Source organism: Bombina bombina, chromosome 1 (genome assembly GCF_027579735.1).
Source record: "Bombina bombina isolate aBomBom1 chromosome 1, aBomBom1.pri, whole genome shotgun sequence".
Lineage (NCBI taxonomy): Eukaryota > Metazoa > Chordata > Amphibia > Anura > Bombinatoridae > Bombina > Bombina bombina.
Window position 1 is genome coordinate 56077759 of NC_069499.1, and position 26210 is coordinate 56103968.

At 40.8% G+C, this 26210-nt stretch overlaps 1 protein-coding gene across 1 annotated transcript in view; it reads left to right on the forward strand.

Moving 5' to 3' along the window:
* Nucleotides 1–26210, forward strand: part of POMT2 (protein O-mannosyltransferase 2) — a 277327-nt gene that overhangs the window by 165417 nt on the left and 85700 nt on the right. The window contains exon 14 of the mRNA XM_053697367.1: nt 9829–9920. Within this exon, the coding sequence (XP_053553342.1) occupies nt 9829–9920 (92 nt within the window). The remainder of the gene's footprint in view (nt 1–9828; nt 9921–26210) is intronic.

Here is a 26210-nt window from a genome sequence, read left to right on the forward strand (position 1 = left end):
TTCCATCTCAGACCTCTTCAGTTGTGCATGTTGAGACGATCGGATGAGGGAGGATGGGGAGCTGTTTGGGGTGCCAGGATAGCACAGGGAAAATGGTCTTGAGAGAAGTCTCTCCTCCCGATCAATATTCTGGAACTTCGAGAAATCTACAATGCTCTGAAGGCGTGGCCTATTCTGCGGTCGTTCAGCTTCATCAGATTCCAGACAGACAACATTACCTCAGTGGCTTGCATCAACCATCAGGGGTGGACGAGAAGCTCCCTAGCGATGAGGAAGGTTTCTCGGCTATTGGAATGGCCAGAGTCCCATGACTGCTCGCAATCCACATTCTGGGAAGTGGATTTTCTCAGCAGGCAATCCTTTCATCCGGTGGAATGGTCTCTCCATTCCGAGTTGTTTGTGGAGATTTGTCACGAATGGGGGACTCCGGAGGTAGATCTCATGGCGTCCAGACTCAATTGCAAGCTACCCAGATACGAGTCGCGGTCCAGGGATCCCCAGGCATAGCTGATGGATGGCTTTGTGGTACCTTGGAGGTTCAACCTAGTTTACATTTTTCCACCGTTGCCACTTCTACCTCTTGCAGTGGCCCGCATCAAGCAGGAGCAAGCGTTGGATATTCTGATTGCTCCGTCGTGGCCGCGGAGGACGTGGTTTGCGGATCTGGTGGGGATGTCATCGTCTCCTCCATGGAGGTTACCCTGTCGCAGGGATCTGTTGGTACTGGGTCCTTTTCAACATCAAAATCTAGATTCTATGAGGCTGACTGCGTGGAGATTCAGCGCTCAGTCTTGGCCAAGAGAGGGTTTTCTGAGAGAGTGATTGATACTCGTTCAGGCCAGGAAGCCGGTCACTCGTCGCATCTATCATAAGGTGTAGAGGACTTACTTGTCCTGGTGTGAGAAGCATGGATATCCTTGGTACAAGGTTAAGGTATCCAGGATTCTGTCCTTTCTCCAGGATGGAATGGAGAAGGCGCTTGCTGCTCTCTTCTTGAAGGGACAGATTTCGGCATTATCTGTACTGTTACACAAGAGGCTCGCTGAGCTTCCTGATATTCAGTCTTTAGTTCAGGCTTTGTCTAGAATCAGGCCTTTTTTTAGACAGTTCGCTCCTCATTGGAGCTTGATTTTGGTTCTGAAGATGTTGCAGAGGGTTCCGTTTGAACCTATGTACTCTGTTGACATTAAGATTCTTTCTTGGACACAGAGTATCTGAGTTGGCGGCCTTGCAATGTGAGCCTCCTTATCTGTTTTTTCATGCTGATAAGGCTATTCTTCACACTGGTTTGGGATTTCTTCCCAAGGTTGTGTCTAATAAGGAAATAGTTGTTCCTTCCTTGTGTCCTAACCCCTCTTCTACTAAGGAGAGGTTACTCCATAATTTGGATGTGGTTCGATCTTTGAAGTTTCATCTTCAGGCTACGAAGGATTTTAGACAGACTACATCTCTTTTTGTGGTGTATTCAGGGAAGCGCAAGGGGCAGAAAGCCTATGCAACTTCTTTGTCCTTTTGGTTAAGGAGCTTGATTCGCTTGGCTTACGAGACAGCGGGACATAAGCCACCTTAGAGGATCACAGTTCATTCTACTAGAGCTGTGGCTTCTTAGTGGGCCTTCAAGAATGAGGCTTCTATGTGGCAGATTTGTAAGGCGGCTCTACCTGGTCCTTCTTACATACCTTTACAAAATTTTACAAATTTGATGTTTTTGCTTTGGCGGAAGCAGTTTTTGGGAGAAAGGTTTTACAGGCTGTGGTGCCCTCAGATTAGGGTTTGCCTTTGGCCCTCCCGTTTTCATTTAGTGTCCTCTTAGAGCTTGGGTATTTGTACCCACAAGTAATGAATGAAGCTCCCCTTTAGATGGAAAATAAAAATTATGCTAACCTGAAAATTTCATTTCCATCGTGGGGAGGAGAGTCCACAGATCCAGCCCATTGCTCCGGTGGGCGGACTTTAATTTAGTTTGTTCTTCTGGCACCATTTATACCCTATTTCTCCTACTGTTCCTTGTTCCCTCGGCAGAATGACTGGGGGATGAGGGAAGTGGTGGAGGTATTTAAGCCTTTGACTGGGGTGTCTTTGCCTCCTCCTGGTGGCCAGGTTCTTAATTCCCACAAGTAATGAATGAAGCCGTGGACTCTCCTCCCCACAATGGAAATGAAATCAGGTAAGCATAATTTATATATTTATTTTTTTTTTTTTTTTGCATTGTGTAGTTTTATATGGGGACTAGTAATTCATCTGACATAAGTGATAAAGTTAGACTCCTTGAATAACTTAAAGGGACACCGAACCCAATTTTTTTCTTTTGTGATTCAGATAGAGCATGCAATTTTAAGCAACCTTCTAATTTACTCCTATTAGCAAATGTTCTTCATTCTCTTGGTATCTTTATTTGAAAAGTAAGAATGTAAGCTTAGATTCCGGTCCATTTTTGGTGAACAACCTGGGTTGTTCTTGCTGATTGGTGGATAAATTCATCCACCAATAAACAAGTGCTGCCCAGGGTTCTGGACTTTCTTTTTCAAATAAAGATAACAAAAGAACGAAGAAAAAATGATAATAGGAGTAAATTAGAAAGTTGCTTAAAATTGCATGCTCTATCTGAATCACAAAAGAAAAAATTTGGGTTCAGTATCCCTTTAAAACACAAATTACTGAAAAATATAATTTTAGATCAAACATTTTTGTGCCTTGGATTGTTTATAAATATATTTGTTTAGCTTTATTATTCTAGTTGAAGTACGCATAGATCTGAAAGCGCTTTTTTATTATATTCTTTAAGTATATGTTAACATTTGTTAAATTTTTTCCTAGTCTTGTGTTCTCATGCAGGGCCTGATTATCAAAACCTTGCCTCTCAGGTGAGATGATTTAAGGAAAAAAAAATATGTACAGAAGCAAATTTTAACTTGAGATGTGTTTATGTTGCTATGTAGTGTTCTTTGTGTGAAAGAAACTCCCACATTACAATAGAAAAAAATATTTCTCCCCATGACGGTGAGCTCTTGAATATCTGGCCCACAGTCCTATATTGTTGACATCTTTAAAGGGACAGTAAACCTTAAAAATAATGTTATATAATTCTGCACATAGTGCAGAATTATATAACATTATATTAGCCAAACTTTGTAAATCATAATATTCCCTTTTTATTTTGTAAAAATACAGCTGTTTTACAGACCCGCTCTCTGTACTCTGCTGAGCGGGTCTGTTGTTTTTACTGAGCGCATCGGGCCAGCTGTATAGTCACAGCCCGGCCCAACCGCGCCATTAGACACAGTGCAGCTCGCTCCTGCTCTGTCTGACAGCGGGAGCGAGCTGCACTGTGTCTAATGGCGCGGTCGGGCCGGGCTGTGACTATACAGCTGGCCCGATGCGCTCAGTAAAAACAACAGACCCGCTCAGCAGAGTACAGAGAGCGGGTCTGTAAAACAGCGGTATTTTTACAAAATAAAAAGGGAATATTATGATTTACAAAGTGTGGCTAATATAATGTTATATAATTCTGCACTATGTGCAGAATTATATAACATTATTTTTAAGGTTTACTGACCCTTTAATTCCAGGAATACACCAGCCAGGTTGTTTACTGATATCCAGTTAGTTTATGGCTGATGAAATAAAATTCCTTGCAAGTTTTTTTTTGTTTTTTTTTAGCTGAATGAATTTATCATGAACACAATCATAGTTATTAAAGCCATGACTATTCCAAAATACTTAAACTATGTGACACACTCAGAATATATTTCATTTCTCCAACATAGGTGTGTCCGGTCCACGGCGTCATCCTTACTTGTGGGATATTCTCTTCCCCAACAGGAAATGGCAAAGAGCCCAGCAAAGCTGGTCACATGATCCCTCCTAGGCTCCGCCTACCCCAGTCATTCTCTTTGCCGTTGTACAGGCAACATCTCCACGGAGATGGCTTAGAGTTTTTTACTGTTTAACTGTAGTTTTTATTATTCAATCAAGAGTTTGTTATTTTGAAATAGTGCTGGCATGTACTATTTACTCAGAAACAGAAAAGAGATGAAGATTTCTGTTTGTATGAGGAAAATGATTTTAGCAACCGTCACTAAAATCCATGGCTGTTCCACACAGGACTGTTGAGAGCAATTAACTTCAGTTGGGGGAACAGTGAGCAGTCTCTTGCTGCTTGAGGTATGACACATTCTAACAAGACGATGTAATGCTGGAAGATGTCATTTTCCCTATGGGATCCGGTAAGCCATGTTTATTACGATCGTAAATAAGGGCTTCACAAGGGCTTATTAAGACTGTAGACTTTTTCTGGGCTAAATCGATTCATTATTAACACATATTTAGCCTTGAGGAATCATTTTATCTGGGTATTTTGATATAATAATATCGGCAGGCACTGTTTTAGACACCTTATTCTTAGGGGCTTTCCCAGAGCATAGGCAGAGCCTCATTTTCGCGCCGGTGTGGCGCACTTGTTTTTGACATGCAGTCGCATGTGAGAGGAGCTCTGATACTTAGAAAAGGCTTTCTGAAGGCGTCATTTGGTATCGTATTCCCCTTTGGGCTTGGTTGGGTCTCAGCAAAGCAGATACCAGGGACTGTAAAGGGGTTAAAGTTCAAAACGGCTCCGGTTCCGTTATTTTAAGGGTTAAAGCTTCCAAATTTGGTGTGCAATACTTTTAGGGCTTTAAGACACTGTGGTGAAAATTTGGTGAATTTTGAACAATTCCTTCATGTTTTTTCGCAATTGCAGTAATAAAGTGTGTTCAGTTTAAAATTTAAAGTGACAGTAACGGTTTTATTTTAAAACGTTTTTTGTACTTTGTTATCAAGTTTATGCCTGTTTAACATGTCTGAACTACCAGATAGACTGTGTTCTGAATGTGGGGAAGCCAGAATTCCTATTCATTTAAATAAATGTGATTTATGTGACAATGACAATGATGCCCAAGATGATTCCTCAAGTGAGGGGAGTAAGCATGGTACTGCATCATTCCCTCCTTCGTCTACACGAGTCTTGCCCACTCAGGAGGCCCCTAGTACATCTAGCGCGCCAATACTCCTTACTATGCAACAATTAACGGCTGTAATGGATAATTCTGTCAAAAACATTTTAGCCAAAATGAACACTTATCAGCGTAAGCGCGATTGCTCTGTTTTAGATACTGAAGAGCATGACGACGCTGATAATGATATTTCTGATGGGCCCCTAACCCAGTCTGATGGGGCCAGGGAGGTTTTGTCTGAGGGAGAAATTACTGATTCAGGGAACATTTCTCAACAATCTGAAACCTGATGTGATTGCATTTAAATTTAAGTTGGAACATCTCCGCATTCTGCTTAAGGAGGTATTATCCACTCTGGATGATTGTGACAAGTTGGTCATCCCAGAGAAACCATGTAAAATGGACAAGTTCCTAGAGGTGCCGGGGCTCCCAGAAGCTTTTCCTATACCCAAGCGGGTGGCGGACATTGTTAATAAGAATGGGAAAGGCCCGGTATTCCTTTCGTCCCTCCCCCCATATTTAAAAAATTGTTTCCTATGGTTGACCCCAGAAAGGACTTATGGCAGACAGTCCCCAAGGTCGAGGGAGCGGTTTCCACTTTAAACAAACGCACCACTATACCCATAGAGGATAGTTGTGCTTTCAAAGATCCTATGGATAAAAAATTAGAAGGTTTGCTTAAGAAAATGTTTGTTCAGCAGGGTTACCTTCTACAACCAATTTCATGCATTGTCCCTGTCACTACAGCCGCATGTTTCTGGTTCGATGAGCTGATAAAGGCGGTCGATAGTGATTCTCCTCCTTATGAGGAGATTATGGACAGAATCAATGCTCTCAAATTGGCTAATTCTTTCACCCTAGACGCCACTTTGCAATTGGCTAGGTTAGCGGCTAAGAATTCAGGGTTTGCTATTGTGGCGCGCAGAGCGCTTTGGTTGAAATCTTGGTCGGCTGATGCGTCTTCCAAGAACAAGCTACTTAACATTCCTTTCAAGGGGAAAACGCTGTTTGGCCCTGACTTGAAAGAGATTATCTCTGATATCACTGGGGGTAAGGGCCACGCCCTTCCTCAGGATCGGCCTTTCAAGGCAAAAAATAAACCTAATTTTCGTCCCTTTCGTAGAAACGGACCAACCCAAAGTGCTACGTCCTCTAAGCAAGAGGGTAATACTTCTCAAGCCAAGCCAGCTTGGAGACCAATGCAAGGCTGGAACAAGGGAAAGCAGGCCACGAAACCTGCCACTGCTACCAAGACAGCATGAAATGTTGGCCCCCGATCCGGGACCGGATCTGGTGGGGGGCAGACTCTCTCTCTTCGCTCAGGCTTGGGCAAGAGATGTTCTGGATCCTTGGGCGCTAGAAATAGTCTCCCAAGGTTATCTTCTGGAATTCAAGGGACTTCCCCCAAGGGGGAGGTTCCACAGGTCTCAGTTGTCTTCAGACCACATAAAAAGACAGGCATTCTTACATTGTGTAGAAGACCTGTTAAAAATGGGAGTGATTCATCCTGTTCCATTAAGAGAACAAGGGATGGGGTTCTACTCCAATCTGTTCATAGTTCCCAAAAAAGAGGGAACGTTCAGACCAATCTTGGATCTCAAGATCTTAAACAAGTTTCTCAAGGTTCCATCGTTCAAGATGGAAACCATTCGAACTATTCTTCCTTCCATCCAGGAAGGTCAATTCATGACCACGGTGGATTTAAAGGATGCGTATCTACATATTCCTATCCACAAGGAACATCATCGGTTCCTAAGGTTCGCATTCCTGGACAAACATTACCAGTTCGTGGCGCTTCCTTTCGGATTAGCCACTGCTCCAAGGGTTTTCACAAAGGTACTAGGGTCCCTTCTAGCTGTGCTAAGACCAAGGGGCATTGCTGTAGTACCTTACTTGGACGACATTCTGATTCAAGCGTCGTCCCTTCCTCAAGCAAAGGCTCACACGGACATTGTCCTGGCCTTTCTCAGATCTCACGGATGGAAAGTGAACGTGGAAAAGAGTTCTCTATCTCCGTCAACAAGGGTTCCCTTCTTGGGAACAATAATAGACTCCTTAGAAATGAGGATTTTCCTGACAGAGGCCAAAAAAAAAAAAAAAAAAAAAAAAAAAAAAACTTCTAGACTCTTGTCGGATACTTCATTCCGTTCCTCTTCCTTCCATAGCTCAGTGCATGGAAGTGATCGGGTTGATGGTAGCGGCAATGGACATAGTTCCTTTTGCGCGCATTCATCTAAGACCTTTACAACTGTGCATGCTCAGTCAGTGGAATGGGGACTATACAGACTTGTCTCCGAAGATACAAGTAAATCAGAGGACCAGAGACTCACTCCGTTGGTGGCTGTCCCTGGACAACCTGTCACAAGGGATGACATTCCGCAGACCAGAGTGGGTCATTGTCACGACCGACGCCAGTCTGATGGGCTGGGGCGCGGTCTGGGGATCCCTGAAAGCTCAGGGTCTTTGGTCTCGGGAAGAATCTCTTCTACCGATAAATATTCTGGAACTGAGAGCGATATTCAATGCTCTCAAGGCTTGGCCTCAGCTAGCGAGGGCCAAGTTCATACGGTTTCAATCAGACAACATGACAACTGTTGCGTACATCAACCATCAGGGGGGAACAAGGAGTTCCCTAGCGATGGAAGAAGTGACCAAAATCATTCTATGGGCGGAGTCTCACTCCTGCCACCTGTCTGCTATCCACATCCCAGGAGTGGAAAATTGGGAAGCGGATTTTCTGAGTCGTCAGACATTGCATCCGGGGGAGTGGGAACTCCATCCGGAAATCTTTGCCCAAGTCACTCAGCTGTGGGGCATTCCAGACATGGATCTGATGGCCTCTCGTCAGAACTTCAAAGGTCCTTGCTACGGGTCCAGATCCAGGGATCCCAAGGCGGCTCTAGTGGATGCACTAGTAGCACCTTGGACCTTCAAACTAGCTTATGTGTTCCCGCCGTTTCCTCTCATCCCCAGGCTGGTAGCCAGGATCAATCCGGAGAGGGCGTCGGTGATCTTGATAGCTCCTGCGTGGCCACGCAGGACTTGGTATGCAGATCTGGTGAATATGTCATCGGCTCCACCTTGGAAGCTACCTTTGAGACGAGACCTTCTTGTTCAGGGTCCGTTCGAACATCCGAATCTGGTTTCACTCCAGCTGACTGCTTGGAGATTGAACGCTTGATCTTATCGAAGCGAGGGTTCTCAGATTCTGTTATCGATACTCTTGTTCAGGCCAGAAAGCCTGTAACTAGAAAGATTTACCACAAAATTTGGAAAAAATATATCTGTTGGTGTGAATCTAAAGGATTCCCTTGGGACAAGGTTAAGATTCCTAGGATTCTATCCTTCCTTCAAGAAGGATTGGAAAAAGGATTATCTGCTAGTTCCCTGAAGGGACAGATTTCTGCCTTGTCTGTGTTACTTCACAAAAAGCTGGCAGCTGTGCCAGATGTTCAAGCCTTTGTTCAGGCTCTGGTTAGAATTAAGCCTGTTTACAAACCTTTGACTCCTCCTTGGAGTCTCAATTTGGTTCTTTCAGTTCTTCAGGGAGTTCCGTTTGAACCCTTACATTCCGTTGATATTAAGTTATTATCTTGGAAAGTTTTGTTTTTAGTTGCAATTTCTTCTGCTAGAAGAGTTTCAGAATTATCTGCTCTGCAGTGTTCTCCTCCTTATCTGGTGTTCCATGCAGATAAGGTGGTTTTACGTACTAAACCTGGTTTTCTTCCAAAAGTTGTTTCTAACAAAAACATTAACCAGGAGATTATCGTACCTTCTCTGTGTCCGAAACCAGTTTCAAAGAAGGAACGATTGTTGCACAATTTGGATGTTGTTCGCGCTCTAAAATTCTATTTAGATGCTACAAAGGATTTTAGACAAACATCTTCCTTGTTTGTTGTTTATTCCGGTAAAAGGAGAGGTCAAAAAGCAACTTCTACCTCTTTCTTTTTGGATTAAAAGCATCATCAGATTGGCTTACGAGACTGCCGGATGGCAGCCTCCCGAAAGAATCACAGCTCATTCCACTAGGGCTGTGGCTTCCACATGGGCCTTCAAGAACGAGGCTTCTGTTGATCAGATATGTAGGGCAGCGACTTGGTCTTCACTGCACACTTTTACCAAATTTTACAAGTTTGATACTTTTGCTTCTTCTGAGGCTATTTTTGGGAGAAAGGTTTTGCAAGCCGTGGTGCCTTCCATTTAGGTGACCTGATTTGCTCCCTCCCTTCATCCGTGTCCTAAAGCTTTGGTATTGGTTCCCACAAGTAAGGATGACGCCGTGGACCGGACACACCTATGTTGGAGAAAACAGAATTTATGTTTACCTGATAAATTACTTTCTCCAACGGTGTGTCCGGTCCACGGCCCGCCCTGGTTTTTTTAATCAGGTCTGATAATTTATTTTCTTAACTACAGTCACCACGGTACCATATGGTTTCTCCTATGCAAATATTCCTCCTTAACGTCGGTCGAATGACTGGGGTAGGCGGAGCCTAGGAGGGATCATGTGACCAGCTTTGCTGGGCTCTTTGCCATTTCCTGTTGGGGAAGAGAATATCCCACAAGTAAGGATGACGCCGTGGACCGGACACACCGTTGGAGAAAGTAATTTATCAGGTAAACATAAATTCTGTTTTTGTAAGGATCTACATTTAGACTTTTAACAGTATTCTTCAGCTATAAGTTTTAGTATTAACTTATTCGGGCAACTAATAATTAGTGTTCCATGGATTAGAACAAACAAACTATTTTGCTATTAATATTCTTGTTTTCATTTTGTGTGATGCATCGTTTATCTTCCATACTCTTTCTCTCGTATTGTTTCTTTTCCTCTTAGGGGGTGGGAGCAAGGGGAGGTCACATGCAGCCCGTATCTCAGGGAGAGCCCCAGCACCCTTTGGAATGTGGAGGATCATGAGAATACAAGACGTAAGTGTGCACATCACTTCCTACATCAATATAAGATAAAAGCTTTAAAACCTCTACAGGATCCTTAAATGACATTTAAAGGGACAATACGGTCAAACTTGAAATCTACAGGATTGTGTTTCATTTTAAGATAGACCATTTTTACAATATACTTCCATTAGTAAACATTCTTGTAGTTAATGTTATTACAGTTTTAGTGCCATACGCACATATGCTATGTGTTACTAGAGGTATCTATTTAAACCCCACAGAGATCTGCCGGTGGTGTGTATTGTGTCAACGAAGAATTCATTTGTGTCATACAAACCACTGCTGATTCTCCGATGATCTGTGGTGATTGAATGCTAGTGTTCGGGGCATTCACAGTATATGTGCCTCTAAAACCGTAATAACTTTTACTAGACACATTTTTGCTAATGGAAGTATATTGCAAAATGTTTTTGTTCAAAACTGAAATGCACCTATGCAGGTTTCAGACAGAGCTATCATTTGTAAACAACTTTCCAGGTTGCTTTTCAATTTTGCTTCAATCTCTTGGTATCCTTTGTTGAAAGAGCAGCTGTGCACTACTGGGTGCTAGCTGAACACATCAGTAAGCCAATGACAAGGAGCAGATATTTGCCGCCACAAATCAGCAGCTAGTTCCCACCTCCTGAGTCTACCTAGGCATGCTTTTGAACAAAGGATTGGAAGATTGTTTAAAATTGTATGCATCTGAATCATGAAGGAAAACATTTGGGTTTGATGTCCCTTTAACATTGTTAACTGTTAAAGATACAAAAAAGTTTATTTAAGATGGTATTGAAGGAAAGTTCCCATACATTTAACCAGTCTGGCTGCACCTAGCAACATTTTAAGATTGCATGGGAGCTCCTCCATGTCAGGTGAGCAGGGGTCTAATCAGTCCACCTATGAAATATATTTTGTAGGAGTAAGAATACCGTATTAGTCTTTTTATTTTTTTATTTTTTAAGTTTTGTTATCGGAATACTTAAATTCACATTATATTGGCATAATTTATATGTATAGTTAAATTTTAGCTCTGTTTGCTTTTGTAGGTTTTTAAGATGAAAGCTTGTCAGAGCAGACTGAGTATACAGCATTGGGACTACCACAAAGTTAGTTTGGTTGTTGTATGTGATACGTTCTAAATTAGGGGTGTCAAACGTATGTAGCGCTTACGAATCTGGCCTGTGTTAGATGAAAACAGTAACCCTCCCTCCTCCTTCAGCTGCATAGGTAGCGTGGCCAGGCTGTCATTTTCAGCATCTGTTCCTCCCCTGCAGCCTTAGTACCCCGAGCGACTGGCCACAGATGTAAAGTAGAGGCAGGGGTGTGACATGCCATTACTCCACCCCTCCACAGAGCTCTGCTGTGGGATACTAATGCTGGGAGGGGAGCATTTGAGGACAGATAATTGGGAGTGCTGGGGAGAGTTACTTGGGAGAGAAAATGGGGGGGGGGGGGGCAGAGAGAGATAAAGGGAGGGGAGGCTTGGGAGAGAAAATTAGGGTGTCAAGGAGAGATAAAGGGGGGCTTGGGAAAGGTACTTGGGAGAGAAAATGGGCTGCCAGGGAGATATGTGCTGGGGGCTGAGCAGACAAAAGGGTAGGGGGGGCTGGGGAGAGAAAATGGGGTGCCAGGGAGAGATGTGCTGGAGGCTGAGCAGACAAAATGGTAAGGGGGGGCTGGGGAGAGAAAATAGGGTGCCAGGGAGAAAAAAGGTGGGCTGAGGAGAGAAAATGGGGTGCAGGAAAAGATAATGGGGGCTGTGGAGAAGACAATGGGGTGCAAGGGAGAGATGGACGGGTATGAAGAGAGAAATTGGGGTTCCAAGGAGAGATAATGGGTGCTGTGGAGAAACAATGAGTTGCATTTTTGTATGTGAATAAGTGAATGTGAATAAGATAAAAACAGATTATTAAGGATATACTTATGTTTATTAGAAATCCTTGCCTCCTAAACATAAAGACACACTTTTTATATGTTGTTCTATTTATGAACATCTTATAGGTATCATTCTACTATCAAGATAAATTGGTTTTTTTTTTTTTTAGTTGTTTTCGACTAGATGACGATATATCCTCCTATACATTTAATAATCTTTTTTTTTTTATCTGTTTTTATCTTACTTGATTCTTCATACATGCCAATTGATCTCTCATTAACCCCACTGACTGGCTATTTAGTTGGTATATCTTTATCTTTATATGTTCCACAATTTGAATTGACAACACCATGAGATTAGTGTATTTGTCTACATGGTAGTTGATGCATATCAGCTGGGACGTATTTGATACATTAACTTTTACAATCTTCTACATTGTCATATCATACATTCTGCGTTGTTCTACTGTTTTATGTAACTTTACTGACGTTCCTCACGCCCTCATGGGTGGATGCTAAATGATTGGCTGTTGCTAACTCTGCACCCACACTGGCGAGTAGCAAACACTTACCGATAACTAGCTAACACAGGATATTTTCATTCGGACATACAGGGAGTGCAGAATTATTAGGCAAGTTGTATTTTTGAGGATTAATTTTATTATTGAACAACAACCATGTTCTCAATGAACCCAAAAAACTCATTAATATCAAAGCTGAATAGTTTTGGAAGTAGTTTTTAGTTTGTTTTTAGTTATAGCTATTTTAGGGGGATATCTGTGTGTGCAGGTGACTATTACTGTGCATAATTATTAGGCAACTTAACAAAAAACAAATATATACCCATTTCAATTATTTATTTTTACCAGTGAAACCAATATAACATCTCAACATTCACAAATATACATTTCTGACATTCAAAAACAAAACAAAAACAAATCAGTGACCAATATAGCCACCTTTCTTTGCAAGGACACTCAAAAGCCTGTCATCCATGGATTCTGTCAGTGTTTTGATCTGTTCACCATCAACATTGCGTGCAGCAGCAACCACAGCCTCTCAGACACTGTTCAGAGAGGTGTACTGTTTTCCCTCCTTGTAAATCTCACATTTGATGATGGACCACAGGTTCTCAATGGGGTTCAGATCAGGTGAACAAGGAGGCCATGTCATTAGATTTTCTTCTTTTATACCCTTTCTTGCCAGCCACGCTGTGGAGTACTTGGACGCGTGTGTGATGGAGCATTGTCCAGCATGAAAATCATGTTTTTCTTGAAGGATGCAGACTTCTTCCTGTACCACTGCTTGAAGAAGGTTTCTTCCAGAAACTGGCAGTAAGACTGGGAGTTGAGCTTGACTCCATCCTCAACCCGAAAAGGCCCCACAAACTCATCTTTGATGATACCAGCCCAAACCAGTACTCCACCTCCACCTTGCTGGCGTCTGAGTCGGACTGGAGCTCTCTGCCCTTTACCAATCCAGCCACGGGCCCATCCATCTGGCCCATCAAGACTCACTCTCATTTCATCAGTCCATAAAACCTTAGAAAAATCAGTCTTGAGATATTTCTTGGCCCAGTCTTGACGTTTCAGCGTGTGTGTCTTGTTCAGTGGTGGTCGTCTTTCAGCCTTTCTTACCTTGGCCATGTCTCTGAGTATTGCACACCTTGTGCTTTTGGGCACTCCAGTGATGTTGCAGCTCTGAAATATGGCCAAACTGGTGGCAAGTGGCATCTTGGCAGCTGCACGCTTGACTTTTCTCAGTTCATGGGCAGTTATTTTGCGCCTTGGTTTTTCCACACGCTTCTTGCGACCCTGTTGACTATTTTGAATGAAACGCTTGATTGTTCGATGATCACGCTTCAGAAGCTTTGCAATTTTAAGAGTGCTGCATCCCTCTGCAAGATATCTCACTATTTTTTACTTTTCTGAGCCTGTCAAGTCCTTCTTTTGACCCATTTTGCCAAAGGAAAGGAAGTTGCCTAATAATTATGCACACCCGATATATGGTGTTGATGTCATTAGACCACACCCCTTCTCATTACAGAGATGCACATCACCTAATATGCTTAATTAGTAGTAGGCTTTCGAGCCTATACAGCTTGGAGTAAGACAACATGCATAAAGAGGATGATGTGGTCAAAATACTCATTTGCATAATAATTCTGCACTCCCTGTATGTTTTACATGCTGTAGGTCTATCAGGGGTAAGGCAATTTTTGCTTTATGAGGTTTGCGATGTCTCACATTAAATGTTTTTACTATTAGCAATGAATGCATAAGCACTATGTAGGCGTGACTGAACTGACAGTGTTAATCACGGATTCGTCCATGGTGATAGATCTGTACACACCCTTATGGGCGGAGGTAATACGATTGGTCACTATGGTGTAATGCTTTGTTTACAATGATGTTTCTCATGATCACAGCTATAAATGTGGGACTAAGATTGAATGTGTTTGGTTGCTTGATATGCTGTAGGGCTATCAGGGGTAAAGCGTTCCTTTATGTGTTTGCTTTATGACGACTGCAATGTCTCACATTAGATATTTTTACTATTGGCAATGGCTGAATATGCTCCATATATGCGTGCCTGAACTGACAATGTCAACAGTAATCACAGGTTCGTTCTTTCTGAAAGTTATTCACACCCTTATGGGCGGTTGTAATGTGATTGATTGCTATGGCCTTATGTTTTGTTTACATTGCTTTTGGTCACGGACAATCTAGGATCACAGCTAAAAAATGCTTTTCCTTAAACGTTGGACCTTTGGATAGCTCAGATGTGGGGCTAAAAAGGAGTTTCTTTTTGGGCATGTTAGGAGCTTATTCACTTTTAAATGAAGAATTTTGATGTTAGTCTCATTAGCACTGTCACATTAAAGTGAAGGTAAACTTTGATGAATGAAAGCCGTTTTTTAAAAATACTATTAAAAACAGGGACTCTTTCATTCATCAAAGTTTACAAAGCAGCTGTTTTAATTAAAAACTTACCTTTTTTTCTTTTCCCAGCCAGAGCAGCCTCCCCCTCCTGGAAATCCTCTCTTCACACGTCAGCAATGACTAATCTGGCTTCCTCCAATCACAGCATGGCCTCAGGCAATGACTACCCTGGGGGGAAAGCCATGATTGGAGGAAGCCGGATTAGTCATTGCTGACGTGTGAAGAGAGGATTTCCAGGAGGGGGAAGCTGCTTTGGCTGTGAAAAGAACAAATGTTACAACAACAAATAAAATTATCAATTGGTAGATAGTCTGAAATTAACAGAGTACAGTTAAAATTAAACACGAAGACCACTCTGAGGAAGCGTATATATGAAACGCGACCGCATCAGGGGCTTTGGCCTCTAGTTATGAAGCCGTCTACTTACCTGCATTCGCCGGCCCAATACGCTCTCCTAAGCTTGCCTACCATCGCCGCCGCTGACCTGAATACGCTTGCCAAAGTTATCAATAAAGCTGTCAAAAAGCCGCGCACCAAGTACGGGGCGATGAGCAGCGGACTGTGATAGTTATCAATCATCAATCTCGCTGCTCTTCGGCTTTTTTACAGCATTATTGATACCCCTGTCACTAAGCACTTACACTATACTATACTGTTCTACCCCCTATACCGGCGCCACCCGGAGCCCCCCGCAACTAAATAAAGTTATTAACCCCTAAACCGCCGCTCCCAGACTCCGCCGCAACTATAATAAATATGTTAACCCCTAAACCGCCGCTCCCGGACCCCGCCGCAACTATAATATGTTAACCCCTAAACCGCCGCTCCCGGACAGCCGCCACCTACATAATGCCTATTAACCCCTATCCTGCCCCCCTATACCGCCGCCACCTATAATAAATTTATTAACCCCTATCCTGCCCCCCCCACACCGCCGCCACTATAATAAAATTATTAACCCCTAAACCTAAGTCTAACCCTAACACCCCCCCTAACTTAAAATTTAATTAAATCTAAATAATATTACTCTTATTAAATAAATTAATCCTATTTAAAACGAAATACCTATAAAATAAACCCTAATATAGCTACAATATAACTAATATTTACATTGTAACTATTTTAGGATTTATTTTTATTTTACAGGCAAGTTTGTATTTATTTTAACTAGGTAGAATAGTTATTAAATAGTTATTAACTATTTAATAGCTACCTAGTTAAAATAAAGACAAATTTACCTGTAAAATAAAAACTAACCTAAGTTACAATTACACCTAACACTACACTATAATTAAATAAATTATTCCTATTTAAAATTAAATACTTACCTGTAAAATAAACTCTAAGATAGCTACAATGTAATTAATAATTACATTGTAGCTATTTTAGGATTTATTTTTATTTTACAGGTAACTTTGTATTTATTTTAACTAGGTACAATAGTTATTAAATAGTTATTAACTATTTAATAACTACCTAGCTAAAATAAATACAAAATTACCTGTAAAATAAATCCTAACCTAAGTTACAATTAAAGCTAACACTACACTATCATTAAATTAATTAGCTACTAATTACACCTAATCTAAGCCCCCTAATAAAATAAAAAAAAAAAATTTATAAAAGTCCCTACCCTATTCTACATTACAAAGTAATCAGCTCTTTTACCAGCCCTTAAAAGGGCTTTTCTTTCATGTAATTAGCAAGAGTCCATGAGCTAGTGACGTATGGGATATACATTCCTACCAGGAGGGGCAAAGTTTCCCAAACCTCAAAATGCCTATAAATACACCCCTCACCACACCCACAAATCAGTTTTTACAAACTTTGCCTCCTGTGGAGGTGGTGAAGTAAGTTTGTGCTAGATTCTACGTTGATATGCGCTCCGCAGCAGGTTGGAGCCCGGTTTTCCTCTCAGTGTGCAGTGAATGTCAGAGGGATGTGAAGAGAGTATTGCCTATTTGAATTCAATGATCTCCTTCTACGGGTCTATTTCATAGGTTCTCTGTTATCGGTCGTAGAGATTCATCTCTTACCTCCCTTTTCAGATCGACGATATACTCTTATATATACCATTACCTCTACTGATTCTCGTTTCAGTACTGGTTTGGCTTTCTACTACATGTAGATGAGTGTCCTGGGGTAAGTAAGTCTTATTTTCTGTGACACTCTAAGCTATGGTTGGGCACTTTTATATAAAGTTCTAAATATATGTGTTTAAACATTTATTTGCCTTGATTCAGGATGTTCAACGTTCCTTATTTTCAGACAGTCAGTTTCATATTTGGGATAATGCATATGAATAATTCATTTTTTCTTACCTTAAAATTTGACTTTTTTTCCTGTGGGCTGTTAGGCTCGCGGGGGCTGAAAATGCTTCATTTTATTGCGTCATTCTTGGCGCGGACTTTCTTGGCGCAAAAATTTTCTTGTCATTTCCGGCGTCATACGTGTCGCCGGAAGTTGCGTCATTTTTTTGACGTTTTTGCGCCAAAAAATGTCGGCGTTACCGGATGTGGCGCCATTTTTGGCTCCAAAAGCATTTAGGCGCCAAATAATGTGGGCGGCTTTTTTTGGCGCTAAAAAATTTGAGCGTCATTGTTGTCTCCACAATATTTAAGTCTCATTATTTATCGCTTCTGGTTGCTAGAAGCTTGTTCATTGGAATTTTTTTCCCATTCCTGAAACTGTCATTTAAGGAATTTGATCAATTTTGCTTTATATGTTGTTTTTTATATTACATATTGCAAGATGTCTCAGATTGACTCTGAATCAGAAGCCACTTCTGGAAAAACGCTTAACTGAGTTTCAGTTCTACCAAAGCTAAGTTCATTTATTTTAAATGTTATAAATGTTTATCTTTAGCTATGGTTTGTAATAAGTTATTATGTTATACTTTTACATGCGGAATCCATTAGTATTTATGCTTTATATATTTCCTTTCTTACAAGAAATATTTAGAAGATTTATAAGAAATATTTTTCTGATTCTATTTTTAAGGCTTTGTCTGACTTCGTGCCTTCTAATAACATTTTTAGGTCTTTTTCACTTCTTTTTTAATTATTGAAGTTTCAAATGACCAACAACATACTGATTTATCCTTCCCTGATGATGATTTTTTCTCTTTCAGAAATTTTCTTCATCAGATATTGACACTAACAAATCTACTTTTTTATTTTTCTATTATTAAAGTACATTTGTTCTTTGTTGAAAAGGTGTTGATTATTTTGGTTATTAAAGGTAACTATTTCTTTAAAACTAGCTGACATTATTTCTGCCTATTTATTTCTTCTGTGTTTTCAGAGGTTTTCTTTCCAATTCCCCATACTAGGGAATGGAATAGGCTGAGAATTTTCTTTTATTCCTTCTTCAAAGGTTTTAAACTATATTCTTTGCAGCAGTTAAACTCAATTTGGAGGGTTCTCCAATTTATTGGGGCTATCTCTAATTCTACTAATTATGCTATTGTTTCTATAGCAAAATAGTATTTATTTTCCTTTAGATAGTTGTATCTTATTTATGGAAAATTATTTAGTTTCAGGTACTTTTCTTGGTCCTGTGATTTATTTGGATATTGCAATTGCTTCATTTTCTCTGTTTACTTTAAGATCAAGTATCAGATTATGATTTATTTTAGCATTATTAAAGGGACAACATTTACTAGACTAGGTGCTGTTGCATTTGTCTTGTTGTTTTGCATTTATTGATTATGCAAGTCCACTGTATTGGCTAGTCCTTTAAACTGGTCTATCGTGCTAATAATTTCATTTGTGTCTTCATTTTATTGAATATTTTCGCAAATGAGGGTTAATCTATGTCTTTAGCTTTTTTTAGCTAAAAGAATTTTGTGATTTAAAAAAAAAAAAAAAATCCATATTTCTTTTGTTCTAAGATAATCAATTATTTGTTTTATAATTGGATTCAATTCTTAACTGTTACTCTGGGCTTCAAGATTGAGTTCTAAGACTAAAATTTTAAGCTTATACTGGTTTGGTTGTTCTTATTAAGGAACGAATTCCTGAGTTCTTTCCCAAGTAACATGTCTATAATTGGAGTTCGAAATCAGCTCCCTAATATTGCGATGTACGTGCCGTATTCCAGCTTGGCTGGTAAGGGGCAGGTTAAGGCTTCTTTGAAATTTATTTTGTCCAAATTTCTTTAATTTTATTCCAGTAAGGCTAACACTTTCTTTTTTTTTTTTTTTTTTTTTAAATAGTTTTTTATTGAAGTCATAAACAAATATAACAATAATGAAACGTCCAACAATAATAACAAAGGAGAATAGTACAATACTAATACCATGATCTTGCCAGATAAACAATACTAGATATGCCCACATTGTATAGATTCAAGAATATAAAGAGTAATACTCTATGGTGAGTGGTAAAAGAATGTAGTGGCTATAGCTAGTTAGTGTTATGAAGGAGCATGGAGGTTTACTAGGCCATAACTCTAAACAGACGGGGCATATAAATCCCGTTTATTAAGGGTATTAGTAAAAATTTTGGACTATCCAAATTGAGACCTCATTTTTTATTTTTTTTATATGGTATGTAGACTAGAAGTGACCCAACCTTGTGATGGACAAATACACCATAAGTTATTAATTTAGAAAATATAAACAAGGAAGGGTTGGTTTTATGGGGGTAGAGGGAGGGGGGAAATAGAGTATATTCTCCACATTATCCTGGAAAGCGTTTGTAGCATAATATAAACCAGTAAAGTTAAGATAAACATGGATTGGCTTGTGTTTGGCCACTTATGGGCCAAGTTAGCGGGGAGGGGGAGAAGGGGGCGCAGCGGGCAAGAGCCGCTCAAAGTGGAGTGGGGAGGGGAATGGGGGGGGGCGGAGCCAAATAGGGCATGAGAGCAGGTAAGGAAAGCCTTATTGGATGGATATAAGGGTGGACTTCACAGGGAGGGCTTGTTATTTACATGACTACTTGGATGGGTATAGCCCCATCAAAGCGGAATAATTATCTAAATAAAGAATTATGTCCATATAAACTGAAAGCTATGAGAAACATACAATGAGCTTAGTTACATTGAGAAAATACGTTGAAAATGCTAGTTGGAAGGACTGGGTTCCAGGTCATTACAGGTTTAAGCTAAACAGTATGGGGGGGGGGGTATTATGAAGCTAATATAGACTAAATAATATGAGCCCCGGTCTAAGCCTGGGTGTGGTAATAGGGTATCAGGGGACAGGATATCAGAAAAGAAACAATAAAAAGTAGTAAATATCTGAGCCCAAGGCGTTAATGTTGGCTAGAAACCCAACTAGGTGCAGCAAGCTAATATATATCTAGATAAAAAAACTGTTGTTAACAGAGGCTGTACTTACATGCTGGAGGGCACTATGGAAAACGCGTTATCATACACCTGCGGGACCTATAAACTGGGGGTACTGTATTAGGCTTGTTATTATGAGCAAATAGTGATTAACGGCAGACCAAGGTGCCTGGATTAGAGACTATTAGGTTTCTCTAGTTAGCATATATAAAACTTTATGGAGGAACATACCGTAGCATAGTATACAATATATAAAAAAGTAGAGTAGGTGGTAATCAATATTATATGAGGAACAACCATATATAACATGTGTCAGGATACAATATAATTAAGATAACAATATAAGAAGAGCACTAGTGATTGTCTTATAATGAGTTATATAACCTATTTCAGAGAGGGGTATATGGGGATGAGGTTCCCAATCTCGAGGCAAGGATCAGTGTAAGGAGTAAGACCTGAAAAGGAAAACAGTTACTAGTGTTTAGGACCTCTAATCATAGGGACAATATTTACAGTAGGCAGAATATACCAAAGAGAGGCATGACAGGGCGTCAGCAGAGTGGCAGTGACTCACTATCTAAAATAAATATTAAAATTGTGGTCATACCAGATGTTAGTAGGTGCTAATACAGGAAGAACAGCAGATATACACAATATGGGGATCAAGAGATTCAAATATTGTCGTCAGAGGTGCAAAAAGTGAGAATAAAGTATATGGCGGGATACCAAGGGCAGACAGACATGAGAGACCCACATAGGAAGCAGATCCCATCTCATCTTAGGAAAATAAATGAATACTTATGAGCTAAATATATATATATATATTAGATGTGATGAATTACATTAAAATTTATTCTCACCTTTAGGGCTGAATATGTCAGGAGGGAGCTCAGGAGATGTGGAAATAATCTACTAAGAGGCTAACTATGTCTTAGGATATTGTGATCATTAAATTATAAGAAGTAAAAATATTAGGGAACTTATTAACATATGTGATCCTAAGCGCATGGGGAAATAATGTTCCAGGTTGTCTTACTGATACTGGATATAACTATTATGCTCAAAGTAAGAATAAAAAATAGTAACTATAAATAACAGAAAAAACATGCAAGGCACAGTAGTCACCCAGCAGACATCGCTATAACTACTAAACTGACAGTTAGAAGCTAGTATCTTGGCCTATTCCAACTCTCAATAGCAGATGTGGGTCGAGTAGAATTGAAAGAACATGCAGACCTCTGTAATTTGCAACGGACTGGCAAAGTCACAAATGTGAAATCCGTGTTGTGCTCTATATAACCCATGACAAGAGAAAAGTTCAGGGTAACACCATTTGCCACCTGGGTCAAACAGACCATACAACAGTCCTATAGGAGCTTGTACTAACAGTCCAATAGTTCCTTTTCTGAACGTTTGAAGGTCTTGCAGACTGTGTCGGGTAGTTAGGTTTAATGGCGTCTCCTGCTCCACATACAGCCGATAGACCGGGGTGTCTGGGAGGTCTCTAAGCTTAGGTAAGAGTGTTACCGTTCCAGGTGTCAGGGGTATAGAAGAAGGGAGATCTGATTCAACCGGCTGTAACTGACCCTCTCCATCTGGGGCTATGAGATCGGTATCGGTTCTCCTCCCGGCACAGTAGAGGTTAGTAGCTTGAGAGAGCTGTAGATCAGGCATTCTGTCCTCATAGCAGTAGTGTGCGGTCGTGTCATTCTCGGTCCTCATCTCCACCGGCCTTTTATCATCTGAAACTAAAAGTGTCCCAGAGTTATCGAGAGTGGGAGCTAGCCGCAGCGGTGGCGTAGTAAAATCTTGACTGGCTATGTCCGCCATCTTAACTTGCTGAGGCATAGGCGCGGCCGGGGAGGATAAAATGAGAACATCTTCTTCGGGTAATTTAGGCGAGTCCTCCCGGCCGGACAATAAGAGATGAGAAAGGCTATGGAACTGGGAGTCCATGTGAGAGCCAAGTAGAGACAATGCATCTAAGATTCGGGAGTTCATCCCTTCAGCTGGGTGGGAAACCAGGTCTCTCCTTGAAGATTGAGCCGCTTGCTGCAAAATGTGGTCTTAGAAGACTGTCAGTTAGTCTCACGCCAGTTGTGCTAAACAAAATATAATTTTAATACTACTTAGAGGCTTCTATAAATTTATTAAAGCTGGAGCTCCTAGCACTTGCGTCTGCTCAGCTTGAGAGTTGGCTCCGCCCCCCCCCGGCTAACACTTTCTTTAACTGTGTTTCTGTCCTATATATTTTGGGTACTGTTGAAGCATGGCTGGGCACCCATGGGGTTCAAGCGCTGCTCAGACCTGGAATCTTCTGGGGTATTTCTTCCAGTTCCTTTTGAGGAACCGGGTTTTGGAGTTTTATTCAAACTATTTTGCCTTTTTATGGTCATTGATAGCATTATTTGTTTTCATTAGATACAATAAATGCATATTTTATTATCTGTTTTCATTCAGATTATTTTCTGAGGATGCGGAATCTCATATGATTCACTTGCTCTTCAGGACCACAGCATTGGATTCAATTCCCTTTGCTCATTTTCACTAGAAAGAACCTTTCCAGTCTTTTATAAGTGTTGTTTCTTCAAGAACATGGTTGGAGGATCAATTTACCAAAAAGTTTGTTTGATTCCTCAGACAAGGGTAACCTTTTTAGGTTTCCTGATAGATTCAGTGTCCTTGATTCTGTCTCTAACGGACAAGAGGCGTCTGAAATTGTTTTCAGCTTGTCGAAACCTTCAGTCTCAATCTTTCCCTTCGGTAGCCTTATGCATGGAAATTCTAGGTCTTATGACTGCTGCATTGGACGCGATCCCCTTTGCTCGTTTTCACATGCGACCTCTTCAGCTCTGTATGCTCAACCAGTGGTGCAGAGATTATAAAAAGATATCTCAATTAATATCTTTAAAACCGTTTGTTCGACACTCTCTGACATGGTGGACAGACCACCATCGTTTAGTTCAGGGGGCTTCTTTTGATTCTTCCAACCTAGACTGTGATCTCAACAGATGCAAGTCTGACAGGTTGGGGAGCTGTATGGGGGTTTCTGACAGCACAAGGGGTTTGGGAATCTCAGGAGGCGAGATTACCAATCAAACTCCGTGCAATTTTCAGAGCTCTTCAGTCGTGGCCTCTTCTAAAGAGAGAGTCGTTCATTTGTTTCCAGACGGACAATGTCACAACTGTGGCATATGTCAATCATCAAGGAGGAACTCACAGTCCTCTGGCTATGAAAGAAGTCTCTCGAATACTTGTATGGGCGGAATCCAGCTCCTGTCTAATTTCTGCGGTTCATATCCCAGGTATAGACAATTGGGAAGAGGATTATCTGTCGCCAAACGCTACATCCGGGCGAATGGTTTCTTCACCCAGTGGTATTTCTTCAGATTGTTCAAATATGGGGACTTCCAGAAATAGATCTGATGGCTTCTCATCTAAACAAGAAGCTTCCCAGGTATCTGTCCAGATCCAGGGATTCTCAGGCGTAAGCAGTGGATGCATTGTCACTTCCTTGGAAATATCATCCTGCTTATATCTTTCCGCCTCTAGTTCTTTTTCCAAGATTCTAAAGGAGCGTTTGTTTATTCTGCTGGTGGCTCCAGCATGGCCTCACAGGTTTTGGTATACGGATCTTGTCCGGATGGCCACTTGCCAACCGTGGACTCTTCCGTTAAGACCAGACCTTCTATCGCAAGGTCCTTTTTTCCATCAGGTTCTCAAATCCTTAAATTTGAAGGTATGGAGATTGATCGCTTGATTCTCAGTCATAGAGGTTTCTCTGACTCTGTGATTAATACTATGTTACAGGCTCGTAAACTGTATCTAGAAAGATATATTATCGAGTCTGGAAGATTTACATTTCTTGGTGTTTTTCTCATCATTTTTCTTGGCATTCTTTTAGAATTCCTAGAATTTTACAGTTTCTTCAGGATGGTTTGGATAAGGTTTGTCTGCAAGTTCCTTGAAAGGTCAAATCTCTGCTCTTTCTGTTCTTTTTCACAGAAAGATTGCTAGTCTTCCTGATATTCATTGTTTTGTACAAGCTTTGGCTCGTATAAAACCTGTTATTAAGTCAATTTCTTCTCCTTGGAGTTTGAATTTGGTTCTGGGGGCTCTTCAAGCTCCTCCGTTTGAACCTATGCATTCGCTGGTCATTAAATTACTTTCTTGGAAAGTTTTGTTTCTTTTGGCCATCTCTTCTGCTAGAAGAGTTTCTGAATTATCTGCTCTTTCTTGTGAGTCTCCTTTTCTGATTTTTCATCAGGATAAGGCAGTGTTGCGAACTTCTTTTAAATTTTTACCTAAGGTTGTGAATTCTAACAACATTAGTAGAGAAATTGTGGTTCCTTCATTGTGAACTAATCCTAAGAATTCTAAGGAAAAGTCGTTGCATTCTTTGGATGTAGTTAGAGCTTTGAAATATTATGTTTAAGCTATTAAGGATTTCCGAAAGACTTCTAGTCTATTTGTTATCTTTTCCGGATCTAGGAAAGGTCAGAAGGCTTCTGCCATTTCTTGGGCATCTTGGTTAAAATCTTTGTTTCATCATGCCTATGTCGAGTCGGGTAAAACTCCGCCTCAAAGGATTACAGCTCATTCTACTAGGTCAGTTTCTACTTCCTGGGCGTATAGGAATGAAGCTTCAGTTGATCAGATTTGCAAAGCAGCCACATAGTCTTCTTTGCATACTTTTACTAAATTCTACCATTTTGATGTGTTTTCTTCTGAAGCAGTTTTTGGTAGAAAAGTACTTCAGGCAGCTGTTTCAGTTTGATTCTTCTGCTTATAATTTCAGTTTTTTTCATTATGAGATTTAAACTTTATTTTGGGTGTGGATTTTTTTCAGCGGAATTGGCTGTCTTTATTTTATCCCTCCCTCTCTAGTGACTCTTGCGTGGAAGATCCACATCTTGGGTAGTCATTATCCCATACGTCACTAGCTCATGGACTCTTGCTAATTACATGAAAGAAAACATAATTTATGTAAGAACTTACCTGATAAATTCATTTCTTTCATATTAGCAAGAGTCCATGAGGCCCACCCTTTTTTGTGGTGGTTATGATTTTTTTTGTATAAAGCACAATTATTCCAATTCCTTATTTTTTATGCTTTCGCACTTTTTTCTTATCACCCCACTTCTTGGCTATACGTTAAACTGATTTTTGGGTGTGGTGAGGGGTGTATTTATAGGCATTTTGAGGTTTGGGAAACTTTGCCCCTCCTGGTAGGAATGTATATCCCATACGTCACTAGCTCATGGACTCTTGCTAATATGAAAGAAATGAATTTATCAGGTAAGTTCTTACATAAATTATGTTTTTGCGGGGCATTGCCCCAAAGTAATCAGCTCTCTTACCTGTAAAAAAAAAATACAACCCCCCCAACATTAAAACCCACCACCCACATACCCCTACTCTAACCCACCCAAACCCCCCTTAAATAAACCTAACACTACCCCCCTGAAGATCTCCCTACCTTGAGTCGTCTTCAGGGCCGTCTTTAACACAGGGCAAAAGGGGCAGCTGCCCTGGGCCCAGTCTTTGTTGAGGGGCCCAAGAGTCCTAAAAAAAAAAAAAATTTTTTTTTTTTCAGTTCATGTCAGACTGCTGATGTCATGTGACATGGGGGACACAAACAGTCAGTCCTAATATTTTCACAGTCAAAAGTTCTCTGCTTATATTTATTTGTGAGAAACTGTGCCAGACCCTGCCGATGTCATGTGACATTCTAAGCTAGTGCCATCTGCTGTTTTAGATGTGCACTGTGCAGCACTGGATGCTAAGCCCTAACTAGGCATCCAGTCAATCCCACTGCATCAGAAAAGGTCCTGCTGGGGTTACCACTGTTACCAGGTAACTGCTTTGGTGGTGGGGATTGTTTCTGGGTAGGGCTCACTATAGGCGAATGCAGCAGAAAGCTGGAGTGGCAGGCACGTGAGGATTTGAGCATCTGTGCAGCTGCACACACTGCTCTCTTTAGTCTTGAGGCTGTGTGACTCGTCTGTATCCATGCAGCCTTGGGCAGACAGCATCCAGTCTACTGGTCCCCTTAGCCCTGCTCTTTCTGCTGTGGCTCTAAGATCAACTAACTGAAGTTTGTTAGGAAAACAGTGCTTTGTAGAAAGGTGTCAGTGGGAAGAATAAGTGAGTGTACACATGCCCCTCC